Source organism: Nicotiana tomentosiformis, chromosome 6, assembly GCF_000390325.3.
Source record: "Nicotiana tomentosiformis chromosome 6, ASM39032v3, whole genome shotgun sequence".
Classification (NCBI taxonomy): domain Eukaryota; kingdom Viridiplantae; phylum Streptophyta; class Magnoliopsida; order Solanales; family Solanaceae; genus Nicotiana; species Nicotiana tomentosiformis.
Window position 1 is genome coordinate 130,713,588 of NC_090817.1, and position 15,724 is coordinate 130,729,311.

The following is a 15,724-nucleotide window of genomic DNA, read 5'->3' on the forward strand; positions in this document are numbered from 1 at the left end:
AAGAATGTATATGTATAAAAACGTTCCTAAAATTACTAAGTAAAAAAAAAGGTAAAAATACATTCCTAAGATACCTAACCTAAATAAAAAAGAAACATATTAATTGATTCTGAATCCTAAATATTAGGAAAAATTATTAAATAATATATTAATTGATTCGAAGTCCTAAATATAAGAAAAATAATTAAATATTTATTTTATCTAGTGTGAAATCTATTTATCTTGTAAAAAAAATGAACGACATTTCGCTAAGAGCATTCGTGCTTTTAATATAGTACTAGTCTAAGCGTACGCGCGTGTACCCTATCTCAAGAAGTATAAGATGTTAAAAAATTACATAAATATTTTATTATAAATTATTTGAGTAATGAAATAAAGATGAAAGAGGTGCAGTGTCTTCAAAAATCCAAGCAAGAAAGAATATAAATTATCGATTAAGCTTTCAATTTAAAGAAACACTTATAAATTAATTTTATGAAAATAACTACAATTTGTAAACCTAATAGGAGTAATAGATACTATCTAAAAAATATTGTCGAAACACTTACGGAATCAAATTTCAAGAATAGTCATAAGTAATTATCAATCAAACTTTAAAAAAAACACTTGCAAATTGAGTTTTACTAACAGTGAATAGGTTATACGAAAGAAAAATAGAGGGAAAAAATTGTTCTTATGTGGTTAAAAATTTAAAATATAATGACAAAAGGCCTAAGAATCAATTTTTGTGGGATTTTTCTTGTCAGAAACAACTTTGCCTATTTTTTCAGTCTTTTATTTTTTTGATATTGCATCCTTTTTAGGGAACACTAAAACCTACCAAATTAAGCTTTAAATTTTGAAATAACTACATAAGAGTTATTAAAAAAAATAGATACTTCATCGAGGAACATAGGCGAGAATGCTCTCCCATCTAAATTTTCAAATAATATTATATTTATATTACATAGTTCAAACAAGAAAATAAAATTATAAGGTAAAAATTTTAGATCTTATATAGAAATTCTTACAAAGTAGTTAAAATAAGGAAACAATTACTCCTAAATATTATCAAAGCATTAAATGACTAATTTGTCTAGTGTGAAACTTATTTTTATAGGGTAAAAAAGACGAACGATATTTCGTTAAGGGGCTTCATGCTTTTAATATAGCGCCTGACCCTCGTATTAATAAGAATAAACTTTTAAAAATAATATATATAATATACGTGAATGCAAAATTCAAATTAGTCTGTGAATGAATTCAACTACTAATACAAATACGTGAATTCAAAATTCAACTACTAATACAAAATCTTTTTGCTCAATACTCGAACAACACAAAGTTTTGATAATAAAATATGGAATAATAGTTTCTTTAATAGAAGTAGTCACTTATATAATTCAAATAAGGTTTAATTGTGTATATTTCAAATAGACAAAGAAAATATTATTAAAAAAAATAAAGACTCCTAAATCAAAAAGAAGTTGAAAGTGTTTTGTTTTTTACTAAACCTAAGAGGAGTACAACGTATGAATGAACTTGAAATTTGAATAATATGTCAAATTGAGCTGCTTGTGAATAATATGTCAAAATTTTATTAACTAAAAAAGACCCTTCTAAACCTAAAATTTGATACTCCAACGTATGAATGAACTTGAACATGAACAAAACTTTCACAGTGCAAATTCAATGTACTTGAAATTCTAGAACATAAAGGTATTAAAACATAAAAGTTATAAATATTAGGAAATAATTAAATGACTGCTCCTAAATAATAGAGAACTAATTAAATGACTATTCCTAAATAGTAGGAAACTAATTAAATCTTTATTCCTAAATATAGGAAAATAATTAAATAATATTTATAACTATTAGGAAAATAATTGAAAGACTATTTTGTCAAGTATGAACTTTATTTTAAAAGGGTAAAAAAGTCGAATGACATTTCGCTGAGGGTCTTTATATTTTTAATATAATATAGATAGAAGATAGATATATATGAGTTTTACTAATATTTTAAAATAGATATTTTCGGATTTTCCAAAAATGAATATGCTCCGAGGAAAAGGAGAAACAAAGGGGAAAAGAAAAATGAAAAAATGAAAAAAAGTCCATGTAAAAATTTGTCATTGTATTGTAACTTCAATTCAAAGCATCATCTACACATGATTTTCCCTACCTTCGTCCCATTTTCTTCTTCTTCTTCTTCGTCTTCTTCTTACAGAGGTTGTGCTGTGACATTAGCAAAACCTCTACGCACTTTCTCTCTCTTTCGATCTCCCTTTCGTCTGTTTTCTGGCACTTTCCACTTAGCTGAGTAGCTAGTGGATCTTTAGGATAATTCATACACAATTCTCTGATTTATTCCCTTTTCAGCTAAGTTCCGCATTCATCTGTTAAAATGGTAAGTCCATTAATTTCAGTATTTCCTTAATGCTTTCGCATTACGTTACAACTTAGATCTGATCCAAATCTGATTTGATTTAATGGCGGCAACGGATCACTGTATCGAGAACTACATTTGTGTCCCATTAGTCACGTGACTTGGCTAATTCCTCGACTATAATTTGAATGTCAGGTTGACGAATTATTTGAGATCTGGTACTTTGTTGTTTACTAACTTAATTTCACTCCCTTTCTGTGTTTTTTTTTTTTTCCAATCTCGAATTTGCAATGGCACAGCCTCTAAGGTTGGAGATTAAGGTACTATACTTTATTCAAATTCAATAAATTACCGGTTGTTTATATTTTTGCTTACATTTTTGTATTATGGATACATACTGTGATGACTGTGGTAATTTGATCAGAGGAAACTTGCTCAAAGATCAGAAAGGGTAAAGGCCGTGGATCTACATCCTACGGAGCCATGGTAATTGAACTTTTGTTTACCAAACATTCTAATTTATTTATTTTTTATTTTTTCAGTTTTAATGCCTATGCTTGCTAAGTAGTTTCTAATGTTGTATTGTAGATTGACATATTCTTAGGAAAAAGTAAAATTACAAAGTTTATGTTGTTCTTGGGGAGGAGTTTTTTTTTTTTTTTTTGGGGGGGTGGGGGGTTAGTAGGACGTTGATGTCATTACTTAAAGCAATTTGTTTTGATTCGGAGTGCCATGCCGTTTAGTTTACCTTTTCACTATAAGTCTAGTTCTTGTGGCTCATTCATGCTATGTCTGCTCACAGGATACTGGCAAGTTTATATTCGGGGACTCTTTGCATCTGGAACTACCAGACTCAGGTATAGGAGATTACTTCCAAACTTGCGTTGCTTCCTATTTAATTTGAATTCTTGAATCTTGTGAAAGATGTATGATATCATTACTTGTAAAAGTTTGCTTAATTAGAAGGTACTATACATGAAATGGATGAGAGGGAGCAGCTTTTATGGTCTTGGGCCAATCGTCATAAAAGTTCACTTAACCCCAAACTAGAAAGTGCATTAGATGAAATGGATGTGAGGGAGCAGTTTTTATGGTCGTAGCTGATTTTCATATGTCAAGATTAACATATTGGGGGGGGGGGGGGGAGGATTGGGCTTAGAAGCACTCTTTTCCTGGTGTCTGGCCATGCAAAGATGAATAAGTCCTTGAGCCAGAACATTTGATTATTATGATCTTGTTGGTGTTGATTCGTCAAGGAGTGGTTGATGATGCTTGCGAAGCAGATCAATTTATGCTGGTAGCTTCAGGTCTGATCATGTGAAGATGTCAGTATGCAAATATCCAACAATTTGTACCTAAAGACAAGTTGATAGTTGTAGCTCCCAAATTTGTTGGTTATTTTGAAAAATCCAAGATTACTATTGAGCTCATCATTTGATTTGCCCTGTATGTAGGCATGTCTTTCGTTTTCTTATGGCGTACCATTTCCTCTTATTTGCGCTTGTCCTTTGGGATAATATCTAACATAGCCACATTTTAGGAGCTGTTAATTATACCTGTAAAATTGGTAGCCAGAACTGCCCGTAATAGTAATTTTCCACCACTGATATCCTTATATTACAGTAGCTTCAAGTCAATATCAGTAGTATCTCTACATATTAGCATACCATTTAGTCATATGAGACACAGCTCTTCTTCACTATGTGCAAATCTACTTCTTAGTTTAGTATGAAAAAGCAATTGTATTAGCATTACCCTAAGTCCTAATAGAGCAGAAGTTACATTGTAATAGCTTTATTGATAAAATGCTGATGCGTGATTCGTTATTTACTGCAGACAATGGCACAATCTTTCGAAGTCACTGAATTACCAGGTCCGTTAATAGAATCAAAATGGTACTTTTGGTTGGTTAGGGTGTGCATAAGCAACCTTTTACTGTAACAAAGTTTTGCATTTCTTTTTAACACCTCAATTATTCTTTACAGTTAGATCAGCGAAATTTATAGCACGCAAGCAGTGGATTGTTGCTGGTGCCGATGACATGTTTATTCGTGTATACAATTATAATACCATGGATAAGGTCAAAGTATTTGAGGCGCACACAGATTATATTAGGTGTGTGGCTGTTCACCCTACTCTACCATATGTGCTGTCATCATCTGACGACATGCTTATAAAGCTCTGGGACTGGGAGAAGGGATGGTTATGCACTCAAATTTTTGAGGGTCATTCCCATTATGTGATGCAAGTCACATTTAATCCTAAAGACACCAATACTTTTGCTAGTGCATCTCTTGATCGGACTATAAAGGTAACCTTTTTTCTTCTTCCTCTCGTCCCCTTCCTCCTGGGATAAATATAAATACATCATATATGTTATTCACCTATGTGACATTTGGGCTGGAAATTCTTGGCTTCTAGATTTGGAACCTTGGCTCTCCTGATCCTAACTTCACGCTGGATGCCCATTTGAAAGGGGTTAATTGTGTTGACTATTTCACTGGTGGTGATAAACCATATCTAATTACTGGTTCCGATGATCATACTGCTAAGGTTTGCTTCGATAACCTATTTCTATGTTCTGTTGTTGATAGTACCCATATAAAAACTGAATTATATGCTCTGGATCACGGAACAGGTCTGGGACTATCAGACGAAAAGTTGTGTCCAGACTCTTGAAGGTCACACACACAACGTCTCTGCTGTATGTTTTCATCCAGATCTTCCTATTATAATCACGGGGTCAGAAGATGGTACTGTTCGTATATGGCATGCAACTACTTACAGGTAATACTCAGAATTACTTATTCATTGCAGCTTACGTCTAGTTTTTATTTACCATTAGATAAGATGGTTCATGTTTTGACACACTTCTTACTTTCCAATACATTGTTTCCTTAATTTAATAGACACCAATTATGCGGATAAACGCATATGTTAGCATAGTTTGTAAAGGGTTTCTTTTGTTAGTTGCATAAATCAGTCAATGTGAATTCTTTGATTGATTTACAGTGATGACCTATGTAAAGTTATTGATGGGTAAACAGCACATGCTTTACCTTTTTTTTCCCCATCAAGCTGTGCCATCGCTTTGTCGAGAGATACATTTTTTATAGTGGCACAATGTGTTCCCACTGTTGAAATATTGCCTCTTGTAAAAAAAAAAAGGGGGGGATTCAAGGGTACACACTACTCCCTTAGTTCAAATTGTATGTCCATTTCCATTTTAATTTTATATGCAAATGTGTCCCTTTTTCTCAAAAGAATCTCTTTGCAACAGATAACATGACACAAGTTACAGAATTATGTCTATTTTCTCTTTTTAATTCCTAATAAGAAAACATTGTACTTACTCTCATATTTCCTCTTCAAATCTCATCTTAGGTAAAACATAGGAATGTAATTTGGGGTTTTGACATTGTGGGATGAATATATCCTCATTGAACTTTTTGCATCAAGTTGCATGAATATCATCCATACATGCTGCTGGAGATAATTGATACGAGCACTTAGTTTTTGAAGTCCTCTTTTGCATTAGAGATGAACTATTTTTATTGTTTGTTCATATTAATGGGCTAAACATCTAACATGGTTGAGGCTCTATAGTGCTATTGTAGTGGTTCGTTTTGCTTTTCATTTTTCCTTCTGAGATCAAACTAATCAATTAACCCTTGAAAACTGATGATTTTCTAGAATTCTTTTTCAAAAGATGAACTTATCTGTTGGAAAAACTTTTTACCGCTTAAAAAGCAGTGCATCTCGTCTTTTGGTGACTTTCATTTTCGAAAATGGTTATCACTCACTCTTTGTGTGCACCCTTCTGGTTCTAGTTCTAGTTCTGATTCCTTGTATTCTTTTTTAGGTCTTAGGGTTTTAGTTCTTGATCTTTTTGTTCACCTTCATTTTCTGGCAGACTCTACAGAGTGTTGAATTATTTCTGATAAAAACTGATACATTTCTGTAGTTTTACCTAAGATAAACTGATGAAATATATCCTTCACATGTGTAAACACTCCTCTGGTTCTGACTCATTGTATTCTCTTGTAAATCTTGGGCCTTATTTCTTGATTTTTTCTTTTCATTTGTATTTCATGCAGACTTGAGAACACGTTGAATTATGGACTTGAAAGAGTTTGGGCTATTGGCTACATGAAAGGTTCAAGAAGGTGAGTTTCTATAATTGATTTATAGCTATAATTTTGTTCTGTTTTGACGTCAACCAGTTTAGTCTCCACATTTACTTTGCTTTTCAATTATTTATATTCTTTCTACCTAGCATTTTTTTTTGTTTTTTAAAGGTCAATGTTAGGGACTTGTGAGATTAACAAATACAAAATATGTGAAATTTAGGAAAATATATGAGCTAAGAAGTAGATCAGGATTTCATCTTCTGCTTAGTGCTTTCTATTTGCATTCATTCAGATAACTGCAGTTATGATTCATATGCTAAATATACAGGGTTGTAATTGGCTATGATGAGGGAACCATTATGGTAAAACTTGGTCGAGAGGTACCTGTTGTTAGCATGGATAATAGTGGAAAAGTCATATGGGCTAAGCACAATGAGATTCAAACTGTTAACATCAAGAGTGTGGGGGCAGATTACGAGGTATGACATGAAATTGCCTCTATGTTTGCTTGCCTGACTCAAATTACTGCTGAATATTGTTTTATGGTCACCTGACTCAATTGCTACTGAATTTATTTTATGGACTGTTTGTTTGCTTTACTTCAGGTTACTGAGGGAGAACGATTGCCTTTGGCTGTCAAGGAATTGGGAACCTGTGACCTATACCCACAAGTGAGTCAGATTCGCTGCTGAAACCAAGCATTTTAGTGTAATCTTGTATAACCTGTTTTGCAACAGCGAATTGGATCTCGTTCAATAGTTCAATGGTTATTCATGTGATCATCCTGTTTGGGTCTCATATACTGTAATGCTCGTCCTATTAAAAGACTCTTACTCTTTCCGTCAAAAGAGCAATTCATATACTCTTAGTCTGATTGCTTTCAGTGTCTAGATTTTCATGATGGAATGCCATTTTGTATTAGTTATGCTTATCCAGAAAGATATGGTCTCTGTACCTGGTTCTTTGCTTTCCTTATGTCCTTAAAGATGTGTTGTTTCATTAGTTTTGTAATCATCTTCTCATGGTTTAAAGGGGTATGCTAGAATGTACTAGTTGCAATTTCTATCTGCCCTCTTAAGTTTAGAGGATATAGTCACCAGTGGTCACTTCCTGTTGATCTCATTCTATTTCCCCTTGTTCACAGAGTTTAAAGCATAATCCAAACGGAAGGTTTGTCGTTGTTTGTGGAGACGGAGAGTACATCATATATACTGCTCTGGCCTGGAGAAATAGGTCATTTGGCCAAGCCCTGGAAATTGTTTGGTCTTCTGATGGAGAATATGCTGTGAGAGAAAGTACTTCAAGGATTAAGATTTTCAGCAAAAATTTCCAGGTTCATGATTGTCCTCCTAACGCCTCCCGCCCAAATTAAATTTCTTTTGTGCATCACATTGCCTATTACTGATCTAATGATACATTACTTTAAATAATGTACTCCAATTAGATGCTAACCCCTCTCTCCCTCAATCTCCTTCTCTTTCTCCTATTCCAAACCCTGTTTTTAGTGAACCCCTTGCTTCTTTGAGGGCCTGACAAGTAAATTTAAGTTCATGTGCATGCGATAAGTTGTAGCTCTGTAAAATGCATTTAGCTTCTCTTTGTCCTGAAACTGAAGGGTGCATTGGGACTTGGGTTATAGTTTCTTTTATTCACCATCTGGCCTAAAAGTGATTATGTTGATGTCTCCAGGAGAAGAAGAGCATCCGGCCCACTTTCTCTGCTGAGCACATCTATGGGGGTACTTTATTGGCAATGTGCTCAAATGATTTCATTTGTTTCTACGATTGGACTGAGTGCAGGTTGATACGAAGAATTGATGTTAATGTCAAAGTAAGATATATAAGCTTGACTTCTATATGTACTAGGGTGATCCTTTTACTCTTTTAACGGTTGTTACAATGTCATTTGCATTTTCTGCTTCAACTACTTCAGAACCTCTATTGGGCTGACAGTGGTGATCTGGTGGCTATTGCAAGTGATTCTTCATTTTACATACTTAAATACAATGTGAGAGCTCCTTTCAGCAATTTTTGAATTATTTTCTTTTCTTTTCTTTGTGAACTATTTTTCTGATCGTACCTTTGATATTAAACCTGCAGCGCGATATTGTTTCTGCACATTTAGATAGTGGAAGATCTGTAGATGACCAAGGTGTTGAAGAAGCTTTTGAACTTCTTTATGAGATAAATGAACGGGTCAGGACTGGAATTTGGGTTGGAGATTGTTTCATTTACAATAATTCTTCTTCGAGGCTGAACTACTGTGTAGGCGGTGAGGTAAGAAAGTTCATTCACGCAGTTTTGCTCACCTATTTGTTTGCCGAATGTCTCTTCTCATACAGATGAGTAACAGTGTGTTCTATAATCTGTAGGTTACCACAATGTTTCACTTAGACCGACCTATGTACTTGCTGGGATATCTTGCTAATCAAAGTAGGGTTTTCCTGGTTGACAAAGAGTTCAAGTGAGTATGCTTGTGGCAACTTTTCTATATGGTTCTGGAACTTATTTCAGTTATGATTCTTTGACACATGAGCCCATTGGCTTTCCATTACAGTGTTGTGGGATATACTTTACTGCTCAGCTTGATCGAGTACAAGACACTTGTGATGCGTGATGACTGGGACAGAGCAAATGAGGTCTTGCCATCAATTCCGAAGGAGCATCATAATAGGTACATCTTTACTCTTCTTGAAATAAGCTTGCTTTTCTGGGAACATGACGAATAAACAGCGCTTGATTGCAATTTTTCCTCTCATCTTTCAGCATTGTTGCAGAATGTGATGAACTCGGGGTTCAAAAATACAAACTTCATTTTTGTGTAGTTTATGATGTAAATTATTTCCTTAATAGACAAATTATTTAGTACTGGAAACCAAATGGTGCGCGATGGATATTGAGGATTCATATAGCCGAGTGCATCTAGTTTCTGATAGAGGCGCAATTGTAGTATTGATATAAAATTGTTTATTATCCTTGGGTTGTGACACACTGCTAGGGTTGTATTCTGGCTGCTAAGCTATGTGATTGAATGCCATTCATATCTCTTATTAAGCCCATGATCTGAGAGCACTGGCGTATGCATTAATATGCTGTAGGCGGCAGTCTGTTTGCTGCACAACTTGGGGGTGGGGGATTTACTTCTTTGTCATATATGATGGGATTCATCAAGGTTCCTAAGTTGTGATCAAATGTTCCCTATAGTGTTGCTCGTTTCTTGGAATCACGAGGAATGATTTCGGAAGCATTGGAAGTTGCAACTGACCCTGACTACAGATTTGAACTTGCCATACAGTTGGGTAAATTAGAGATTGCGAAGGTAAGGGCTCCTAACTCGTGAAAGTGTGTGGTTTGGCCTCTTCTCTCTTCCTTTGTACTTACTTATGTGAAAAAAACCATATGTTGTTTAAGTATGGGCTTGTGCCCCTTCTTGTTTGCAGGAAATTGCTGTAATAGCGCAGAGTGAATCCAAATGGAAGCAGTTGGGTGATCTAGCAATGTCTGCTGGAATGGTAACTGATACTTACAGCCACTTGAGCCCCCCTTTTTTGGGAAAACAAATTCTGAGAAAGGAGAATAAAAACCACTTGAATTTCCAAAAACAAGTAAATGTACGAGGTTTTACAAATGGCCAGTGTTTAAGCTCCTTAATTTTTATAGGAACTTCCAAGTCAGTTTTCTGAAAGTTTCTTTTGCTGAAAACTCCTGACCTATACCCATTTTTCTGCTGGGAAAAATCTTCAGTTAAAGTACATCTGTGAAAGTTTTGCCAATATTTCTCTTTCTAATTGAGTGGTAAAGGGTGTTTGTGGTTTGATTTGTGCTGCCTCCTAGTCATTCTTCTTCTGTAAAATGCATGTGTTCTTTTTACTTGGATTCTGTTCTCTTTACATGGATTCTTTGCCTACGTTGCAATTTTTATATCTTGCAGCTGGAGATGGCAGAGGAATGTTTGAAGCATGCAAATGACTTGAGTGGTTTACTGCTGCTTTATTCTTCATTAGGAGATGCTGAAGGAATAACTAAACTAGCATCTTTTGCCAAAGAGCATGGGAAAAACAATGTTGCATTTCTTTGCCTGTTCCTCTTGGGTAAAGTGGATGAGTGCGTTCAGCTGTTGGTTGACAGGTATTTAATTTTCATTTAAGATCCTTTTATATTGGTTAGCGATCACCCCCAAGGTACCCTATTGAAAATTTGCAGCCGTTGGCAAGTAAAGTGTACCAAGAGTTCAACTATCATCCCATGTGGAGCTAGATCATTTATGATTAAGTCCTAGGTTTATTACAATTATTGCTGATTCAAACAACCACTTAAGGTGGTTATGGATTAAACTAATTATTTCTAATTTAAACAATTAAATTTTGCAACTGGAACTGACACATTTTGTTAAAAGTTAATAGGTAAAGCTTTCCTACTTGATTGCCTTGGGTTTCAATTATTAACTTGGAGACATTACTTACTCATGTAAATGTTCCAGTCATATGCAAGTCTACCCTAATTTAAGCTATCAAGCTATATCCCTATGCTAGTAGACTAATTTTGATATATTGGTCTCAAGCTTATTGAATTAGCTATGTGGGGTGAAAGGATATCCTGATTCTCAATCACAAGTTAACTTAATTAAATCAATTAATTAGCTAATCCCACACTATTCAGTCTGCCTTATTGTCGAATTACATTTCCAACCAATTCATACTAATATGGGATTCTATTTGTTGGCCAGACTAGTAGGAGCGGTACAAACCAAGATAAATAAAATCTACCTTAGAATGACCAAGAATCAATTTGTATTTAGCATCGTAAGAGTCATCATAACCTTGGATAGTGATTTAGTTACAACCCATGAAAAGCATCAACGCAAAGTCAAAGATAGGGCGGATACAAGCCATCGAAATGACTGTAAAGAATAAATTTGGAAAAACTCTAAACTTGCGGCGTGGTTATACCAAAACTTAGTGTTGCTTTTAAGAAAGCTCTCCGAAATGTGTTCTCCAGCCAATCATAGGTTAGAAACCCAGAAGACGACTATTTATAGGTTTGGATCCAAAAACACAAAAGACCATGCGGCCCTGGAAGAGATTTGCCACAAAATCTCAAAGGTCTGCTGTTGCTGGGTAGTGACTGCGGTCGAGCTATCGAGCTTTCAAAATTTCATCCAAAACTGTGTAGACCAGGGTCACAGTCTGCCCAAAATCTTCTCGACCCCATCGAGATTTCAATGTTGTTTCTCCCTGCTTTCTTAATCTCCTTGGACCACAATCATGGTGCATATTGCCTGCGGTCGTGGGTCTTGTGAGTTCTTCTTCTCCCTCTTTTTCTTCTTTTGAAGGGGTTTTTACTTTGTTTCCCTTTCATTGCACTGCTATACATCAATGACATCATTAAGTGATTAGCAAGTAATATGATCCAAGAATCACTCATGAACAAGCTTAAATGGCGGGAAGTTGATATAATTAAGTATATGAAGTAGCCACATCAGTTTGTTGTCAAAACTGGAATGATATTCTGTATTGCAATTTCTTTGTAGCAATCGGATACCTGAGGCTGCATTTATGGCAAGATCTTATCTTCCAAGTAAGGTGTCTGAAATAGTTGCTATTTGGAAGAAGGACCTGAATAAGGTCAGTGATATTCTGTTTCGAGCGTGCATTTAGATTTACATGTATTGTTAAATAATTAAAAATCCGCCAGAGCTGCCAATTCTCTAGCTCAGAGCTTCTCTTTGTTTTCTGACGTTACCTCAGTTTTAAATCTCTCCTCTTTTTCTTTTTTAAAAATAAGGAAATTGCTTCAGTTTTGTGTTGGGGGGATCATTCTTTTTGACAATTAAGTTAATGGTGCAAAGAAACTTTGGAGCTCTTTGAGCTGATACTCTTTGTCTGCTATAGACATCAAAATAAATATTGTTGGATAATAACGTTGTGTTTTATTTTCCATGTTCTGCTTGCATTTATATGTAATTTCTGTGAAATAGCCACAAGAAATATTTTTTATGACTTTCCTGAGAGGCCAATGGTGGCACGAGAACACCCTGTGTTAGATACATACATCCTTTTTAACTTTAAGATGTGAAATTGAGTGCAAGTTAAAAAAACAGCAGGCTAAGGTTCTTAGTCATTTATGCTAATAGCATATTTGGGCTTCCTTCAGGATAGCAGTCTGCTGAATTATCTGCGACTATATAGCTGGAGTCCTTGTCATATTTTGAACATAGTTTTCTGCATGATTTCCGCTTGGTAGGTTAACCAGAAAGCAGCAGAAGCTTTGGCTGATCCTGAAGAATATCCCAACCTGTTTGAGCACTGGCAAATTGCACATGCTGTTGAAGCTAGAGTCGCCGAGGAGAGGTGTAAATAGATAGCTCTTCCCCCTTTGCGTGGTCTTTTGTAGCTCGCATGCTGGTGGCTCTTTGAAAATGTTAATGCTTTGGTCAGACCTGCTAATGTTTATGAGTGCTTGAGCCTCTTTTTGAACACATTTTACATCTCTTTTTCTATTTGTGCTCCTTTCCTCTTATTGTTTAGAGTATAAGCACAACAGGGTTGTGTTCTAAATAAAAAGAATGGATGGGCATTTTTAACACTAGAGTGGACTGGTTCCCAGTTATGAGCCTAACTGAAAATGAAATTGTTAAATTGCACACAATTTCATTTTGAAAATTTTGCACCAACATGGTTATTTTTCTAATTTTTCTGTAGGGGTGTGTACCCACCAGCAGCAGATTATGGAAATTTTGCTGATAGACCAGCTACCAACCTTGTAGAAGCTTTCAGCAACATGAGAATGGATGAAGAACCCCTTGAAAATGGAGATATGGAGCATGAGGTATAAGATGGACATGTTTCTATTTGTCTCTTACGAGGATTCATTTACTATATGCGATCTTTTTGATAGAAGAAAGAAGTAAAAAGCACAGTTTGCATTTACAGCATTTTTTTATAGGAAGCTGAGAATTAACTAGTGTGTCATACTACTTTGTATTTCAAACATCTAAAGATATTCCTACACTCGAGGGTAGTTGATAGCTTTCATACAAGCAGCTTATACGACTAATCGTTGTTGGTAAATGCTAAGTGTAAAATGATTTTCTGCCTTGTTTAAACTCTCCAGGTTGTGGAACAGAATGGTGATGAGGTGCAAGAACATGAGCAAGATGACAATCAACAAGAGAGCCAAGAAGATGCTGTTGTGGTTGATGCTGACTCTACTGATGGTGCAGTACTCGTCAATGGAAACGAGGTTGACGAAGAGTGGGGTACGAATACTGAAGGAAAACCGTCAGCCTAAAAGCAATTGGTTGGGCCGGTGTAAAAATCCTAATTTTGTTGCTGGTGATTAATTGAATTTCTATTAGCTGCTGCATTCGGCTCCCATACCTTCCAAATTCTTCTCTTTTTTCTTTTATGCCTCCTTGTTTTAGTTAATCTTAACTGCTTGAAGCAATTTAAACAATCACCCTCACTCCCCAATAAAGCATGTTTTCTTTGTTTTCGTTAATCTTGACTGCTTGAAGCAATTTAAACAATCGCCCTTCCTTCGAGAAAGCATATTGCCAATACTAAAAAAATACTAAACAATTTTAGAGTCTTCTCTTCTTCATGTCAGGAAGTTTAAGAATGTCTTTCAAGCTTTTAAGGTGCTGCAAGCAGTAGTAGTCCATTTTCATTATTTAAGTTGAAATGTTGCTATAAGTAAAAATTCCAGCACTGGCTAATATTTTTCAGCTTTAGCATTTGGCATTCATTTGTTTCTTGGCATAAGTTTGACAGTTCACTTCTTCAACCTGTTTTCCTTCTCAGATTGTCCCTATTTGTGCCTTTTGTTTTGAACTAACTTTAAATTTATGTCACTTTTCTCTCATTCTTTTGCTTTTCTTCTTTTTGCAGTGCTTACACCACGTCACTAGGTTCAGTGAAGAGAGTTGGTTCCAGCTGTATGTAATCCATTCCTACTGTGAGAATTGAATTTTCTGCATCAAGTGTAATTTCATGCAAGTCATGTCTGATAAAAAGTTCTTATCTATGTGTCTTCTTGATTGGGGTGCTTCAAGTCACATCTAGTTTTCCATTTCTATTGTGTTAAATACACATCATTTCATCTACTTGACTGGTGCCTATGTAGATTCGGTACGTCTAAATCTTGTTGTTCTACCTTCTTGAGCTATACGCAAGAAAAATTGGAGAAACCATGTCTTTTTTTCTAGAATTTGGACAGTCTTGTGATTCATGTGTGCGTAACCAGAAATTGTGCTACTTATATTCTGGGAAGTGTGGTGTGTGCCATCTGGAAAGATAGAATAATTGTGTTCTGCAGTTTTTCACTTGCATGATAAAAGTCAATTATTTGATTACACTTATACTATATTTCACCTGATTCTGGATGTGATAAAGCAGATGATGACCTTATGGGCAAGTTCCAGTCACAATGAGCAATGAGTGTTTGACTTCTTGTCTGTGTTTAGCTGGTTAAGATAGAATTCTTTTTTTCTTTTGACTACATGATATGCATTGCTGTGGTCCAGTGCCAATTACAACTTGTAGAAGTTCTGCCAAAAAAGCATGCATTCCGTGGCCGCTTGACCGAAATTTTAACTTTTCATTCCAGGTTCTCAACGTATTGCCCAATTGGCACGATGAAGGGACTGGATGTCTGTTTTGAGTGGTGTGATTTTGTAGCAACAGGTTTTGGTGGCATTTTGTAGAAAACATTTGTACCAGCTCGGTTATTAGCATAGTTTTATACTCTTCTATTCTTTACGAGGCATACAATTCTTTAACTCGTCAAAATTCGTTCATGCCACTGTGAATGTAGAGGAAACACTTATATCATAATTCATATATATGGAAGTGGAAATACTGCGGAAGTGTTCTAAGTTCATATCTTGGACCGTATTTCTCTATGATTGTCCAACATACCCTTGTTCCGTTCGTCAAAGATTCTGCCAACATTAAGGGAAGACTTTTTTGTCTCAGTGATGAACTATTATGGTTTGTGGATCTTACGTGTTTGGTCTGAATGCTAATAAATACTGTACTAAAGAAGAATTATATGAGAGGCTATCAGGCTGATATGCTTCGAACCTGAAGACATGTATAAATAGGTGATACACGAGTATTAGGCAACTTTTTATACTATTTGCCTATTCATTTATGACATGTTTCCCGGTAAAGGAGGTGGTTTATTGGAGAGAGATTTAAATTGGGCTACATTGATACCTCTATTCGTGG

General features: G+C 35.2%; 1 protein-coding gene across 10 annotated transcripts; it reads left to right on the forward strand.

Annotated features, from left to right (window-relative positions):
* Nucleotides 1–2,159: 2,159 nt before the first annotated feature.
* On the forward strand, nucleotides 2,160–15,374 carry LOC104085430 (coatomer subunit beta'-1-like). 10 transcript variants are annotated; one of them, XR_001967140.3, is made up of 26 exons: nucleotides 2,160–2,386; nucleotides 2,665–2,685; nucleotides 2,790–2,851; nucleotides 3,168–3,222; nucleotides 4,202–4,238; nucleotides 4,351–4,676; nucleotides 4,787–4,918; nucleotides 5,004–5,152; nucleotides 6,463–6,531; nucleotides 6,824–6,974; nucleotides 7,101–7,166; nucleotides 7,640–7,828; nucleotides 8,185–8,325; nucleotides 8,428–8,502; nucleotides 8,595–8,771; nucleotides 8,867–8,958; nucleotides 9,052–9,168; nucleotides 9,699–9,813; nucleotides 9,935–10,105; nucleotides 10,426–10,622; nucleotides 12,025–12,118; nucleotides 12,738–12,844; nucleotides 13,196–13,322; nucleotides 13,608–13,828; nucleotides 14,384–14,430; nucleotides 15,102–15,374. XR_001967140.3 is itself a non-coding variant. In XM_018767082.3 (26 exons), exons 1-25 carry the CDS (start codon nucleotides 2,384–2,386, stop codon nucleotides 14,401–14,403), a joined length of 2,838 nt encoding a protein of 945 aa, XP_018622598.1. In that variant the 5' UTR covers nucleotides 2,160–2,383; the 3' UTR covers nucleotides 14,404–14,430; nucleotides 15,102–15,374. The 10 variants fall into 10 exon arrangements, 2 of the variants coding, with proteins under 2 accessions (XP_018622598.1, XP_018622597.1); XR_001967142.3 differs by having other exon boundaries at nucleotides 13,608–13,804; nucleotides 14,384–14,450; XR_001967141.3 differs by having other exon boundaries at nucleotides 13,608–13,804.
* The last annotated feature ends 350 nt before the right edge of the window (nucleotides 15,375–15,724 follow it).